The sequence below is a fragment of the Vanacampus margaritifer genome, chromosome 10 (assembly GCF_051991255.1).
Source record: "Vanacampus margaritifer isolate UIUO_Vmar chromosome 10, RoL_Vmar_1.0, whole genome shotgun sequence".
NCBI lineage: Eukaryota > Metazoa > Chordata > Actinopteri > Syngnathiformes > Syngnathidae > Vanacampus > Vanacampus margaritifer.
In genome coordinates this window covers 18,305,588-18,322,297 of record NC_135441.1, presented here as the reverse complement: position 1 = coordinate 18,322,297, position 16,710 = coordinate 18,305,588, and the positions used below count along the sequence as shown (strand labels likewise).

General features: G+C 39.0%; 1 protein-coding gene across 5 annotated transcripts in view; it reads left to right on the top strand.

The window, feature by feature from the left end:
- Positions 1–16,710, top strand: part of diaph2 (diaphanous-related formin 2) — a 421,729-nt gene that overhangs the window by 278,709 nt on the left and 126,310 nt on the right. For all 5 annotated transcript variants that reach the window (XM_077577699.1, XM_077577700.1, XM_077577701.1 and 2 more), the window contains one exon: positions 9,646–9,770. In XM_077577699.1, the coding sequence (XP_077433825.1) occupies positions 9,646–9,770 (125 nt within the window). The remainder of the gene's footprint in view (positions 1–9,645; positions 9,771–16,710) is intronic.

Below are 16,710 nucleotides of genomic sequence, written 5' to 3'. Positions count from 1 at the left end.
GTACCACTTTAAAAACAGTTTTTAGAATATTTTTGACCCAATTGTTTTTTTTGTTTTAAAAACTGTTTGGTCAAAAATAACCCCACTATGGGTCGAAAATGGACCGATCCTCTACTTTCTGAGTTGTTTTAAGCAAAAAGACCAATTTCTTGACTCAAACTTCCTGAGTTGTAAAGACCAATTTCTTGACTCAAAAGCCTCGGACAACAATGGCTTCCAAACATATTAATGCTTGAACTTTTGAGGAGGTGCAAACCTTTTTAACATTATTGAATACAGTCTACTGGTCGCTGCAATGTTCATTCGATGTCTTCTGGCTGAAATAAACAGGCACAAACCAAGCACCGGGTACAAAAAAACCCCATCTGCGCTCTCCATTGTTTTTGCCTGTGTGCGCAGTGCACGCAACCTGCGGATCGCTTTAGCATGACATCACTGGCGAGGTGAGGAGGGGCTCCCGGGTGGTGGCCGTCCGTGGCAGTGGAGACGCACTGCTTTTTGGTGTAGAGCCAAGTAGGGCAGAGCAGAGTATAGTGTAGGGTAAATAGATACCTTTGGTGGAAACGAGGCTAAAGTTGGGTCAAATTAACCCATAAAGTGGATTGGTCCATTTTTGACCCGTATTTGGGTTACTTTTGACCCAACTGTTTTTAGAGTGATTTGTCGACGGGGGAGTTGCGAAGGTCAATCAGTGAAATGTATTCGTCAATTGGGGCAAGAAAAGCCTGGCAGAAACCCTGCATGTATATTCTAAATTCCCTTTTCTGGATTCTCACCATTTTCCTTCTTTGTCTAGTTCACCGCTCTACAAAAATTAAATATATCCATCTACATTTACTGGTTTATAATGTCAAAATGAATGTTCGAAAAAAAAAAAAGATGAATGAAGAAATACAAAGCTGCTGGTACCCAAAGGCTTTTGTTGTAGCTTAATTAATGTACAAATGAGGTGAACACCTTGAAGGTTCAAAACTACTGCTGCAAGTTTACTATTTTTTGTTGTTTTTACCAAGGTAGTTAGTTGCCTTCCATGTTCTCTTTTGCCACCGGGTAATCAACCTTGTTATCTTTTCACATTATGTTGATGTTGCCTTTTTTCACCATTATTTTAGTTTGCATAGTTTTCCACCATTTATTTGTTTGCATGTGTCCTTGTTCCCTTTCATCATGTTTTTGCCCAGTTTGTTGTCTGCACCATCATGCCGTCTTTCTTCTTTTGGTCATTTACGTTGGCTTGCCCCCCCCCCACATTGTCATCTATCATGTATTTTTCTACATGTTCCTAATTAAGTACATGGTCCGCGTCGCATCACCATGCGCTGTCTTTGCCCACGCTGTCTACATCCAAGTTATCTTAATAAGAATCCCCACTCATTCATTGAGCCACCTGAGCTGGAAATCGGAGTTGACGTGGGAGTCAGACAGTAGGAGAGACAAAAGGATAAACACAAGTCATTGTGCTCTCTTTCAGCTAGAATCAAAGATGCTCCCGTCTGCATGGCTAAAATTGATACTGTTGCCGTGACAAGGCAGCCGCATTGTTCCCTCTGATTACTTGGTATCACGGGACGTTAAAAACGGCAGACGTAAAGGTGGCAAATGAGGAGGTTTAAAGAGCAGTGCCAACAAAAAAAGGCGACTGAGGCAACGTCTCGGCGTATTCGTAGCATTAAAAACGATTTGGTTGTCGTCACAATAAGCACATTTTACTGTGGCAAGTCTGATTGTATATAATAAAACACTATAATACTAGAAATGTTCACACACAAATAGGGAATAATGCTATCAACACATAATGCCAGAACGTAGACAATGGCTTACTGTGATTGTTTTTAACTTGGACACCATCCACACAAAATAATCATAATTCCCCGTCATTTGTCACTTGTCACTGCACTAATTGCATTGGCAATCCTTTTTACTTTTGCTCTAGTTCCCGTTTTAATGTGCATTTACCTTAATCCTTCATGTACAAAAAAAAAAAAAAAACATTAAAATAATGAGCGTTTACACCCATCCCCACTGTGAAAACATAAGGTTCTAATGGCTTATGTTAAACTGAATTTATTAAGTCACAGCAGAATTTTAACCCTGGAGAACCCTTTTTCTTCTTTGGAAAATTATGAATTATACATTAAATGACTGCTATAAGTTCACTGAACACCAAAATATATGTTTTTTCAATTTTAACCCTTTTTTTTGAACTAGCTCAGAGTTGCTAATTTATCAAAATATATATATTAAACATACTCCTAGGCATTCTGCAACATGATATGAAATAGATTAACAAAAAAAACCACAATTTTACCATCTGATGGATTGTTTGGATTGATTTACAGCTCAACAAAATTGGCATGTTGCCAGTCATCTTGTCACCACCACTCTGGCTCATGTAAGTGCAATATTCATCCACTAGATGGCCCCATGCAGGGGTCAGAAGTGGCACTCTGGACTTTTGAAGTTTAATTTGTAAAAAAAAAAAAAAAGGTCTTTGTTAGAGTAGCAGAATTTATAGGTGGCCATATTTGACCCCGTGGGTTCTCCAGGGTTAAATGAACAGATGCAATTACTTAAAAAATGAAATAAAATAAAAAGTATTGCATGTACAACTGTAGACTGGCAATGATGTCTCTTGTCCTTAATGTTAATTATTATAAACTCTTTACTTGATAATGTCATGGACTTGATATTAATGTATCCAAACAATTGCTTAAACTTTTGGAAATAGTTTGTCGTTTAAAAAAAAACATTCTTGAAAAAAAGAAAAGATCCATCCATCCATTATCTGAACCACCATATGAGCAAAAATATCACTGCCACCCCACAAAAAAGTGTATTGCACCTCAGAGCTTTACAATGTCATGTCTGTGAGACATTATTGGTTTTGGCAGCCACCGCAGCTCCAAGCCAGCACCAGATCTCTGGAGGAATTACAAATGGAGTCAATTACAATATATTTGAATGTATGGGAAAGTTTAGACATTGACCCGGGGGTGATGATGACTATTCCCTGGGAAGTCTTTGCCCTCTGCAGTAAAACACGCAAGAAACTCGCAACTTTATTGACCGCAAAAAATACTTTGCTATGCACTTTCTACAACATTCTTCCTTGTAAGGACACATTTGTAGAGGCTAAAGATGTCTTTTTGTACAACTGTACGCTGTATTGATAATTGGATTGTCTCAATGTTCTCAATGGATGTTTCTGCATTTGGCAATTTATTATTATATTATATTATTAGTATGGGATTTTTTTTAATAGGTTTTAGGTGAACTGATGAATACACACATGCTCGCACGCACGCACGCACGCACGCACACACACGCACATACACATACTCACCCACATAAAAAAAAAAAATATATATATATATATATATATATATATATATACAGTATATATATTAAAAAAAATTTTTTTTAATAAAAAATAAAAAAAGGAGAGCAATGATGACATGTCAAATCGAATGAACAATACTGAGCTCTCCTTAAAAAGCAAAAAAAAAAAAAAAAAAAAAGATAATTGGATTGTCTCAAAAATTGACTTTTGGTTAACATATCAGGAGTTCAGAAACATGCAATTCAATTAGAAATATTTTATGATTTTTTTTGTTTTTGTTTTTTTGGTTGGTTTCTTGTTCAACAGTTATGTGTCATCCCTGAATGGTTATTTATATAGCAAGAGATCATTTTGCACTGGAAAAATATACAATATGTGGTTATATTGTTGTTTGCTTCAAATCCTACTGTATGCGATCGATACATATGCTCACACTGCTGCCTTTGTGGGGAAATAGAAATGACTTGTAAAGCATCAATGTGAAATTATTTGCGTGGATGAAATACACTCATAAAATAGCAATGCCAGCGTAGCTTGAAGTCGAGTAGAAGTGGGTCGTTGCTGCTCATTGTAATTTCTATGGCTACAAAGACGACCATGTAACAAAGGTTACGGGGTTGAACTGCCACATAAATACACATGTGTGAACACTATATCATTTAACATGGATATACTTTTTTTTATCCTGGCGTGAAAAAACAACGTTGAGTAGACAGCTTGAAAGGGAAAGCAGCTTTTGTCTGTACGCTTGTGGCTCCTCATTCAAAACCTGAGGAGATTCTCAGAAATGTTCTCCATGCATCAATAAAAGAGACTGGCAGATCTCGCTGACAGGAGTCATTATAATAATTTTACACATCTCAGAAATCTCCGTCTGCTTGGAAAGGCAGAGTATAGAGCCCCTTATTCCCACCCTGTTCTTGCTCTGATCCCCTTGAAGTGTGCATTCAGAAGATAACAGTGCGGCCATGTTTTGTCCCCTGAAAATAGCTGCGTTATTTCAGCAGTAATTTTACTAATGATATCCCAAAAGAAGCTGTGCTACATTCTGCACATACCAAATTAATCTGGCACCGAAGGCTAGAAATTTGAATGTACAGTATAATATTTCCACACAAAAAAAAAAAACCTGACTTTAACAATATTTAAAAAAGAACATGTTTATACATTACCTAGGTGGAAAAAGTGGCTCAACACTAGATTATGCACCTTGACTAGCCCTCCGTTTACTTTGCCTGTCAAAGCAGTCTTTTTTCAGTTTTCAGTTTTCCAGTGAGAGCCAACATGAAATTGAGAGATGGAATTTGAGCTGGCATTTGTCCGGCTTTTTGAAACATTCATCGGGGCAGAATGGTGCCGATGTGAAAGGGATTCAGGGAAAGCCAGGAGAGGGGTGTGAAGTCTCACACCTTCCCTGTGAAAAGTTCCAAGGGGACTTTCACCTGTACTTTTGTATTTAATGCTTGCTTACGCCTGTATCACTGGGAGAGACAAATGTTTGTAAATGTACTGAGTGTTGATTTATTGTCAGGGTTTGTTCAAGTCTAATGTTGGCCAGACGTTCTCCAACAGTTTTTTTTTCTTTCTATTTTTCAACAAGAAAAACTGTCAGCAACCATTAAAACTATTGACGAACGTCTGGCGAATATCTTTGCCACCTTGAATGAACCCTGACGAATCCTGATGCAAAATCTTTTTTTTTTTTAAACCTCTTTATCAGTGGTGTCAAAATCCAGTCCTCGAGGGCCTGAGTCCTGCATGTTTTAGAGGTCTCCCAGGTTCAACACAGCTTATTCATATTTAAGCTCATCAGCAAGCTCTGAAGGAGCCTGATAATTATCCTGATCATTGAATCAGGTGTGTTGGAGTAACGAAACCTCAAAAACATGCTGGACTCGGGCCCTCCAGGACCGGATTTTGACACATGTGCTCTATATCCTACCCTTGCAGTTTTTCACCGCTCAGTGGGATATGGGCTTTACACTAACATTAACTACCAGAAGACTGTATATTGTTAGTTGAACTATTTAATGGATAACAAAGACATTGCGTGCAAGGCCTTTTCTGCCACGTGGAAGATCTACTTTATACATTTTTTTTTTGTTTTTATACTACCTTAGCCACACCTACATAGTGTGTCGTAGTATTTTACCTATCCCATGTGACAATAGTTGGGTGTCCACCCATTTTTTATCCGAATTTTCGCCCAAAAATATTCTACGCTTGGAGGGGGTGGATTTTGAAGCGTATCGAAAAAAGGAAAATGTGGATTGTGGCTAAGGAAACGGGTTTTGCGAATAAACGCTGACAAGACCAGATACATGTCGCACGTTTTTACCTGATATTACGTCACACGTACGTTTGTAGTCACAAAGCAATGGCGGACAATAAAGTAAGGTATGTTTGGGGGATGACTAAACAGAAATCTTTTTGGAATTAATTAAAGAAGCGAACATTAATTAATTTTAGATGGAAAACAGCAACAAAAAAAAAAAAAACGCTACGGTTTATCAAGAATTACAAAAGCAAACTCGTCACGTCATCGCATGGCGCAGTCGCTTCTTGGTCTTCTTCTTTAAAATTACTGGTGGATCTCATCTCTATGATGTATACTGCCACCTACAGGGACGGAGTCCCCTCTCAATATTTGCAAAAAGAAGAACTGATGGAAATGCGCATAAGTCACATGTCTGTTTTGCGCATTTTCAGTAAATTCACTTCATAAATTTAAAACAATTGGATGGAAATCTGACGATTGTGTGACGCCACGGTCTTAGCTGGATTGAACTAGTAAGTGTGCCAAGATTGCCATAGACAAGACCATAGCAATAGGACCATAGAAAGGTCATAGTCATATAACGGCCTAGCTCTCGTCACATCTGATTATAAAGTATTTGTGCCAAAGAGGCCTAAGTTAACACCAGCTGTGTTGAAAGCAAGACTTGACGGCTACTAGGCTACTGACTAGGGTGTCTGCCTCACAGTTGAGGGGGTCTCAGGTTCAAATGTGACTGCCCATATTTGCATCTGGCTATCTCTCACTCACTCCAAAACATAATCAATAATTGAAAACTCTAAATTGTATTGATTTTCATATGTGCCCTGCGATTGGTTAATGGCCAGTACAGGGTGTACTGTAGCTGAGATAGGCTGCTGTTCACTTGCGGCCCTAATGAGGACACGTGCTATCGAACATGGACAGATGGATGTCTTTCAGATGCCTTGTGTGAGATCTGGGACAGTTCGCATTAGCAGCGCTTATACAGCATTGACCATGTGTCTAAATGTCAGGGGGGTCTCCCCGGTGGCCATCCAGGCCATTTTCCTCAATATGTTTTATCCAGGGGTTCCGTGGGTGCAGCCATTATGCGATTTAGCAGAGAGGCACATACAAGTTGGTTCATTCCACATGTTCACTGTGGCTCAGTTTGCAATCACGTGTCAGGCTAGTCACGTGCCCTGTTTTGGTCTATTTGGAAACTCAACAGAGTGCTACGGACACCTGGTATCAAGTCCGGTTGATGACTGGTTAATGGATGGATGGTTAATATTCAGGTCTTGTGACCATGAGGCAAGACCAGGAGCACCAGAACATCACTTTTGTTTACATATAATTATGTGGAATGCCAAGCATTCTGTTTTAGACTCTTACAAATGTTAATAAATTCAATTCTAATGAAGTGAAAACATTTATTTGACCTTTGTTTTTGTTTTTCTTCCCTTGACCCTTTTTGCATGTTGCTACAAAGTTTACTGGCCATTGGCAAACTTGTGTTAAAATATTGCTACTAACTAACAAACTTGAGGCTTTATCAAAATAAGCTCAAATTTCTGGTACGGTGATAATGTGAATTTCCAAGAAAGTTTTTTTTGAGGTAAAAACCATAACAAAAAGCACATTTGAACTAAAATGGCTGACGGTAGGGATCCGTGATTTATTTTCTTGTATCCTGTCATGATAGAAATGAGGAGCAGATTTTGTGCCAGTCAGACGCACTGGTAGTCGGCGCTGGTATGATACGTATAAAGTTGATTTTACAGTGGATCACATCCGGAACCGTTAAAATAAGTACATTTTTGCCATTGTAACTATAAAATAGCAACAAATAAGAAACTAGTAAGTAAGTTCAAAACAGTAGTTAAGCTAATGAATAGTAAGGCTAACAGGCTAATTGAGTAGCGCTTAGTAGATGGCAGAAGATCCTAAGAAAATTGCCTTAAAATTGCATTATTAATGGGCAAAAATAAAACCAATCGCAGCATAGCATCTGAACTATTAAATGAATCAACTGTGATATTTAGTGAAGAGAACACATCAACGGTATATTATATGGCTTTCTACCAGCAAATATGACAACATTCCCTAACTGCTATGTCACTATGCTTGCAGCGAGCCGACCAGCTGCAGAGTCTAATAACGCCAAGTGACCTCAACCCTTTGCTTTATTGTATTGCTACAGCACCACTAAACCCATCACAGCGGTGCTGTTACCACGCGGTACAGAACGTGCGTGTGCCTGTGTGCTAAGTGTGTGTTCAAATGGTCGTCCACTCGAGGTAGCGTCCGCGAGCGCGCTGAAGGCTGGCCTGGTGTGCATGCGAGCCACAATGCTGCCATTCAATTTTATTGTGGGAAGATGAGAACAAGAGTGAATCCCAGCCGCGGAATTGATGTACAGCAGGACAAGGTTGACCCTTGCGTGACTGAGGCCACCGTGCTTGTCAGCCCGTCTTATTTCTCCTCTCCCACTTCAATTACAGTGGAAGTGGGTGGGCTAACCTTGCAGATGCTTGGGGGTGGGGTAGGTTAAGTGACATAACTTATCGACGCTTGGTTTTGATGTGTGGTTGTGAGCTTCAGAAAAACTAATAAAGTGGTCTCATTGCAATATGTAAAGATTGGGTTGAAATAAAATATATTAGGGAACAGAATTTAATATAAGGTATATTGCATGTTTCATTATTAGAAATTATTATCATTATCATCATCATGGTAAAAATGTATAATAGCTAGGGATGCTAGCACTTAAAATTGTTTTTCGATACCAGTACGAGTACTCAACTCTCGAGTAGTCCCCGATATTGATTCTAAGTACCAATACCACTAGTACTTTCGATACATAAAAAATAAAAAACTACGGCAGAAAATCTATATATCCCAATATAGCATTTTCCCTTAAAATTGCATGAAATGAATGGCAATTTTGTTTTTGTTTTTATTTTCCGCCTCAAGTACCGATACCCGTAAATAAGGCTGGGTATCCGATACCTGTTATCAGTACTCGCCCATCCCTAATGATATCATTGTATTATATATTCACACAGGTATAGTGCAACATTTAAAACCAGCATCATAAAATGTAACCGTAAAGATAATTATGGGTGCAGAGAGGATTTTAATTTTAGCATTAAGTATTACAATTGTTTTAATTGTAGTAGTATTTCTTTTAATTATTATTGTTATTTTTATTTTAAACAAAACAAGTTTTACAGTCAGTTATTTTAGTGCTATTTTTTTTTAAGTATAGTTTAAACAAATGTTTATTATTATTTAAAATTTATTAGCTGATAAAATAGTGTTAAATTTATTGAAAATCTTACTTTTATTACTATAGATACATATATTTTCTGAACAATTCATGTAGCATATAATATTAAACTGAACCCTATTTATTAGTGTGCATATATTTTATGCTGTGTCCAGTAAGTCACTATTATACTAATAGAAATTGGTTCTATCTTGTGTTAAATAGTGTTGTGTTGACTACTGCATGTATTCAGATGCATCAACAAGGCATATGAAATTATTTATAGCTACAATTCGATTGAATTCAACCTAGATTAAAGCAACTCTTTTCGTCGTACTCTATGCCACACATTTCCATTTTTACTAAGTGTGCCTCCTTTAATGACTCCTTCCTCTTTTAACTCCAGAAGTGTGTGCCAGTGCGCGTGTGTGTGTCGATGAGCCTAAACCCTTTAACATCAACCTAAACACGGCTGTGCATTCATGCTGGTGTCCCATCTGATCCCTTAAGACTCGCTGTTTGAAGTGTCAGCTTGAAAAGGCGGATCTGAATACTGTGAAATCCGCAGCAACGCGGCAAACAGTGATTACAGACTGATTAATGAGCCACACTACACACAAACACACACACACACACACGCGCTTATACTGTAAACACACTAAGAATGCATCACTTGCGATGCCAGAAATGGATCAAGCTGGAGTCACAACATCATGTTTATACCACTTTTATTGCTAGAAACGTTAATTTATGTATGATATATTTTTTTGTCCACAGTCTCTGCTGAAATCCTCAAAAGCAGTCTGACCACCATGGAGCGTCACATCGTCAGGCTGGAAAACGACATTGAGAACTTCCCCAAAAGTGACGACCCGCAAGATAAGTTTGTGGAAAAAATGTCGATATCCTTTTTTTCCCCCCGTTGGCATCCTTATATAGATGTACGGCGCATAGAATATGAGGTCACGCTATGCATTGGAGCGGCGAAGGCATGCTGTGTTTGTTGCGTCCTCGCCGGTAAGCACTTAAAGTCACTTGGTGTGATAGGTGGCACCCGGGGGACCTCAAGAGAATGGATCTGGCTGCCTTGCTGTGAGATGTTGATCGGATCTCCCTCCTCGCTTCTTCCCTGGTTCCCTCGAGTGAAATCATGCCTGAGGCTATTTTTACTGCAGTCTGCCACGGCTGGCTGTCCCCCCCGGGGGACTCTTTAATGGTGGCTCCAGACCCTCACGCCAACTTATCTATCTCCTCTCCCTGATTTCATCTACTGACCCCGGCCGCATGACCATCTTCTCTCATGGCACCTGTACTCTTTCAATATATCCACCACAATTGAATTTGCCGTAATGTAAAGCTTTTCTTAAATGAAATGTCTTTTTTTTTTTTTGGTCATTGGTTCACTCGGCTGACTTTCATGCAGCCGCCTTGTGTGAATTTCAGTTATCTGTCTTAAAATCCCTTGTGATTGACTAGCAACCAATCCAGGGTGTCGAGCGGGAAAGGCTTCAGCTCACCCGGGAAATAAGTGCAGGAAATACGATAACGGATAACAGTATAGGGATGATCGATGGTGGAACCTTTGCTTGCCAAATATTGATCTTAATGCAAGTTTCATAATTCACCTTGTTGCCACCCCACTTAGTTACTGTTGCTAAGACAGCCAAGCACTAAAAGCCAAAAAGTAAAAAGACGTGAATGAAAAGAGCTAATGTCATTAGCTTGTTAGTATCCTCTTGTTAGTAGCCTAATGTTAGCATTTATGTTAAGGAAGTAAGAACTGCATACCATATTTTACAGATAATACCCTGGAGAAGACAAATGTGTGCTTGTTGATTTTAACTCTTTGACTGCCAGACGTTTTCAGAAAAGGGATACCGTGGGTGCCAGCCGATTTAAGCATTTTGACTGATCTTTCAAGGTCCACAGAAAATAATGTGTTTGGACTATGGAAACACACATACTACCAAATGAAAGATTGGACTCTCATCTTTCATCAGAAAAAAAAAGTTTGTTCCTACCTTATTCCGTTTTTCAGTAATCAACAATAGAAAATGGTTAGTTTCACCTCTGTTTTGAAACAAACGTCTTTTAACGTCTTTGGCACTCCTCCATAGGGTTTTATTAAACGTTATTTAACGTTTTTGGCAGTCAAAGAGTTAATAGTAAACTGGCAATGCCGACATGAGGTGTACTTCATAATGACCTCATCCATCCATCCACTCACTTTGTATCTTGGCTATCTAGCGTTTAATTTAGAAAACTTGCTAAGCGACATAAACCAAATCATGGCATTGCAAATGTGAAGAATAATTGATTGCTTTGAATTCATTTGGACAGAATGTTTATTGATAAAGGCTACTTTTGTCATTATCCCATGGAGGTCTCAGAGAAAGTGTGCGTGTGTTTAGTCCGCAGAGGCGGTGCGGGGGTGGGGGTCACGCGCAATGACGTCAAACCGTGTCAACAGCTCGTTTTCTCAGGTTGGGAGGGGCTGGTGCTTGGAGAGCAGAATAAGATTTCTCATACAGGGTCGAATGGAGGAAAGCACAACTTCATGTTCATGTTTTTTGGTGAGGAATTAGCATTTTAACATGGCTAAAAGCTCCATAAAGTAGATTTTTCATGTTGCAGTCCCTTTAATACTTAAAAGTTATATCACAAATTCATACATTCCTGTTCCAAGGGCATCATTATTTATTATTATTTAGATAAAATATTTAACTTTTTTTTCAGGACACTCTGTATATTGTAAATGTTAACTCTTTGACTGCCAAAAACGTTAAATAACGTTTAGTAAAATCCTATGGAGGAGTGCCAAAGACGTTAAAAGACGTTTGTTTCAAAACAGAGGTGAAACTAACCATTTTCTATTGTTGATTACTGAAAAACGGAATAAGGTAGAAACAAACTTTTTTTTCCTGATGAAAGATGAGAGTCCAATCTTTTATTTGGTAGTATGTGTGTTTCCATAGTCCAAACACATAATTTTCTATGGACCTTGAAAGATCAGTCAAAATGCTTAAAATCGGCTGACACCCACGGCATCCCTTTTCTGAAAACGTCTGGCAGTCAAAGAGTTAAAAAAAAGAAAGAGAGAGAGCAAGCACTAAAATCAACAGAGCACCACCTAAAATCTGTGCTGCGCTGTGATTGGCCAGCGTCTCAGGGGTGTGTCAAACGGTGAATTGGTTAGTACGTATACACTAAGCGCTTGACACAAACAATATTTACTTATGTAATTAAAAGCATTGAGAAAAAGACTCTGGAACGGTGCTCTGCGAGGAGTGCAGCAGGCGGGAAGGAGAGCTTCCCTTGCACCCTTGATGTTGCTATCGATTCTGCGGCTCTCCTTGGAGAACTGAAGGTTTGATTGAGAGGAACCCGAGAAGTGTAGATGTACTGCAGCACGGCTGTCCCTCACTGTCTGGAGTTCCTCCCCTGAGAGTAATGGCGAGAGGTTGTCTGGTCGTGACCTAAAAGAGTCCATCCGCTCCCCGTTCGATTCTTCCCAACCTTCCGTGGCTGACTTTTGCAGTGCCAGTAAGAAATTGCTTCAGAGAAGAGAAGGTTTACCTTCCGGATGTTGGCCCGATTTCCGAACTGTGTGTCTTCAGAGGCATTCGATTGTAGTTTAATTGCGGTCCTTATTGTGTTATTTTGTTGCAATCCTGACAAATTGGCACGCAAGACTCAAGTCAACAGATGAAAGTGCATGCCTGTTCTCTCACTTAGCTCCCCGGAGTGCGTCATTTACATATCACCTGTGTGTAATAGCAACGGAAAAGCAAGCATGCAATTATCACTTGCGCTGTAACGAATCTGCATTTTCTTTCTACTGAATGTTTGTCTAGTTTTGAATTTTGTCTTTTATGCCGTTGAAAAAAAAAACTGCTTTATTTTCCCTTCTAATTAGCTGGTATGCTAGCATTTCTGTTGAGACTGCCACTCCAGACAACAACTGATTGTTGGCAGCGATCTAACAAAGCAGTTTAGTCAGGTTTTGTTGTTAATCTGAACATGAGGACATTTTTATATACACAGATGTGCACATTCAACGGCTGAGTTAAGGATCCTGCAATACTTGTACCAAAGCGTTGCTTCTAAAACGTGGAAAAAAGATTACACACATAACAGCCCAATTTGTCCAAAAGCTGTCACGCAAGATATCAATGAAATCTATCACTTAAATCATCATCTTTTTTACTGTTTTACTGATGTTAAAGACAATTGTAGTTATAGTGAACTTCATCGAAATTGGAGGGCAGCAACTAGGGGTGTCAGGCGATTACATTTTTTTTATCGGAATTAATCGCATGACTTCAACAGTTAAAGCTGCAATATGGAACTTTTTTCCCCCGGTATGTATAGTTTCATTTTTTGGCAGCAGGTGGCAGTAGTGATTCAAAATGGAATATTCTACGTTCAGTAGCTTTAACTCAGTATTAATCGCAAATTTCATATCTGTTCTAAATGTAGAATAAAATCACTTATTTCCATAGTTTTCATAATCTTGTTAGCATAAAGGTGGAACAAATCTTAAACTAATAGAAATATGGAGGCATCTTTTAGTCATTGATCAGTAATTTCATAATTCATAAAATTTAGTTAAAATTAAAAAGATGTACTGTACTGTAAAAAACAAGTGGGATTTGTGTTGAGATCATTTTTCTGCCACTAGATGGCATAATTGCATTTGTAAGACATCGGTGACAGCTCAGTGCATTTTTCTTTTCATATTAAGAGTTATCTCATCTTTAACATGAAGTCACTTGTGAAATTCTGCACCTTTTGGAAATTGTAACATGCAACTTGACCCCAGTCTCCACAACTATATGCATTATTATTAAATTCATTGCTGCTAAATTTTGACGTGGACATGTCTGCTGTGTTGCGACTGGAATTCCCTCAGTACAGACAAGTAAGAGGCAGTCATTAAATTAATCGTGCATTTAAAAAAAAAAAAGTAGTGGCATTTAATTAACTTTACATTAATTCAGAATTAATGCACTAATTTTGACACCCCTAGTAGCAACTTTTCATCTGGAGTTGATTCATGTGTCACATTGAATTAATATACATAACCTTCCCACTATCAGAAAGCGAAAATGGAAGCAAAGCTATAACTTTTCCACAACATTGTGATGTGTGTGTGTGTGTTGAAAGTGAACTTATTTAACCTAGCAAATCAGAAAATCTGACTTAAGTATTGACACTATTGCATAAAAAAATGGAAAAGGCTGAAGAAGAAATCACACAGAAATCAGTGGAAGCACTTCATTTGGCTTTAGTGATACATTTTTCTCTTTCCATTACCGTAATGTATGCAAATGACTGAATGGGCTGTTTATTCAGCAGTTTAGTGATCTCGATCAGCGAGAATAAATGGGTGCCGACAAAGACTGTGCAGTTGAGGCACGAGTCCCCGGAGAGCCCTATTTCACCGGGGAGGCTGCGATGCTAAGGAGCAATGGCGACTAAGAGGACGACTCTGTATACTAGAATATTAATGCTGGTTGGGGCAGCTCCATAAGCATGATGATGAGAGGGCCAACGGAGCCTTGATAGATTCAAGGACATGTCCGATACGTTTTCGGCGTCTAGACCGAATGCACTCAACCGGCCTCCTGCTATTTGGTTTAACATCTTATTTCCCACAAGGCCAGAAAAACAGCACACCATTCACACCAGTCGCCATGTATTGAGTGGCAAAGGGCTGTCTTCGGGGGCCACTTTCATGAACATTATGCTAGATTGGGTTCAAAAAAGGGACTCTGCATTTTTTGGGTCCTAAACTACGGAACTAAACTATTTATGTTTGGTATTTTTCATGTCATTGACTTCTCACATGGAGCATATTAAACAGGAAGTATTTTACATTTATTAAAGTCTCAGCAATTTGATATCTCTTTGTGCCAATCAAATCAGCCTTATTTGCTCTTAGATGTAATAAACGTTAGCATGAAGACATTTCAATTGAAGTAGCACAGCACGCAGTGGTTTCGTGCTGGGATTGATATTTCATTTTCCAGTTGAAGTACACAGAACAACTTGCATATGAATTAGTTCTGAGCCATGTTGCTTTGCTTTTCAGTCGTACGTAAATCTCAGAGGCTGTTGCTTTTTCTTTGGCTTTTGGTGGTGTAGTCCAAAATGAGGACCCGCCTCGACCATGGATGTGAAGAGAAGAAAATGTGAAAAGAACAACAGACTCGAAAATTGCACAAATTAATCTGACGCGCATTCAAAGCATTAAGGCTGGAGTGCTAGTATAGTTTTATCAAAAGCAAGTTAGGCTGTTTTTATTTCATAATTATGACAGTTTGACCTTTGAATGTATCAATAGCTGGGTTTACATTGAAGAGACCGACTCAAGGACTTTGCCTTGGAACAATCTTGCACTTCCTTCGCTTTCTGTTTAAAACAGTCAAGGCAGCAGCAGTAGATACAAGCAAAGTAATCATAACAACAATTTGGAAGTTTTGCAAGCATTTCTGGGCGTCCATCTTCCATAAACAAACCCGTTGTGTAAACATTTTATGAGAATTACTAGATCTCACGAGACAGTACGTTACGAGTATTACACTTCAGAAACCAAACAATCAAGCAGAAATTGTACAAAATGGAAATTGTTGAAATACTGCTTTAATCCGTAAGAAACTGACACAGAAGCCCAGCTAATGCTATGTATGGGCCTTTTTATATACACATTTTTCTTGTGTCATTGTCACCGTTCCCATGTCTGCCGTGCAACCTACTCACAGACACAGCACCCTCTGGCCATATGAGCGTTTTCTCTATGAGTTCACCAATGAGTGTCTTGTTAGGCTCTTGACATTGGGCCATATGTGACAGCTCCATTAGCCAGTAGCGGAAGCCTGATGATGGGCCCCGCGCAGCCTGGAGCTCCCGTGAGGTAGCAGGGGGGGTGTGGCACTGAAGCAGAGAAATTACACAAGTTGCCTGACGTTAACCCTTTGTTAGCGAGTCTACAACCGCCGTTTTAGTCCTGGGGGTTCTTTGAGTATCTTCATTCAACCCCTGCAGGCCAATATTCTTCATAATGTGTAAGGTCAATACAAGAAGATTTGTCTTGCTAAATGATAGCGTCTAATGGTAGATCGAAGTGAGTCTTACGCTCGGTGAGCTGAAGTCTCTCTAAATCGCATTTGATTTTGAAAGTTGTGCTGTCTTTTGATGAAGGAGCAATACAGATGACCATAATGCATGAGTAAATCCACTCCTACACATCCTGGTCTCTGCAGGTCAAGGCCACTGATAAAAAAACAAGTGTGATTTGGGTTGAGATATTTTTTTTGCCACTAGATGGCATAATTGCATTTGTAAGACATTGGTGACAGCTCAGTGCATTTTTCAATGCGTGAGGTCAATACGAGAAGATTTGTCTCGCTAAATGATAGCGTCTAATGGTAGATCAAAATACACACAAACTGTTCTGAAGTCTCTCTAAATTGCATTTGATTTTGAAAGCTGTGCTGTCTTTTGATGAAGGAGCAATACAGATGACCATAATGCATGAGTAAATCCACTCCTACACAGCCTGGTCTCTGCAGGTCAAGGCCACTGATGAAAAACAAGTGTGATTTGTGTTGAGATAATTTTTTTGCCACTAGGTGGCATAATTGCATTTGTAAGACATTGATGACAGCTCAGTGCATTTTCCAATGTGTGAGGTCAATACAAGAAGATTTGTCTTGCTAAATGGTCTCTTGCAGGTCAAGGCCACTGATAAAAAACAAGTATGATTTGTGTTGAGATAATTGTTTTGCCACTAGATGGCATAATTGCATTTGTAAGACATTGGTGACAGCTCAGTGCATT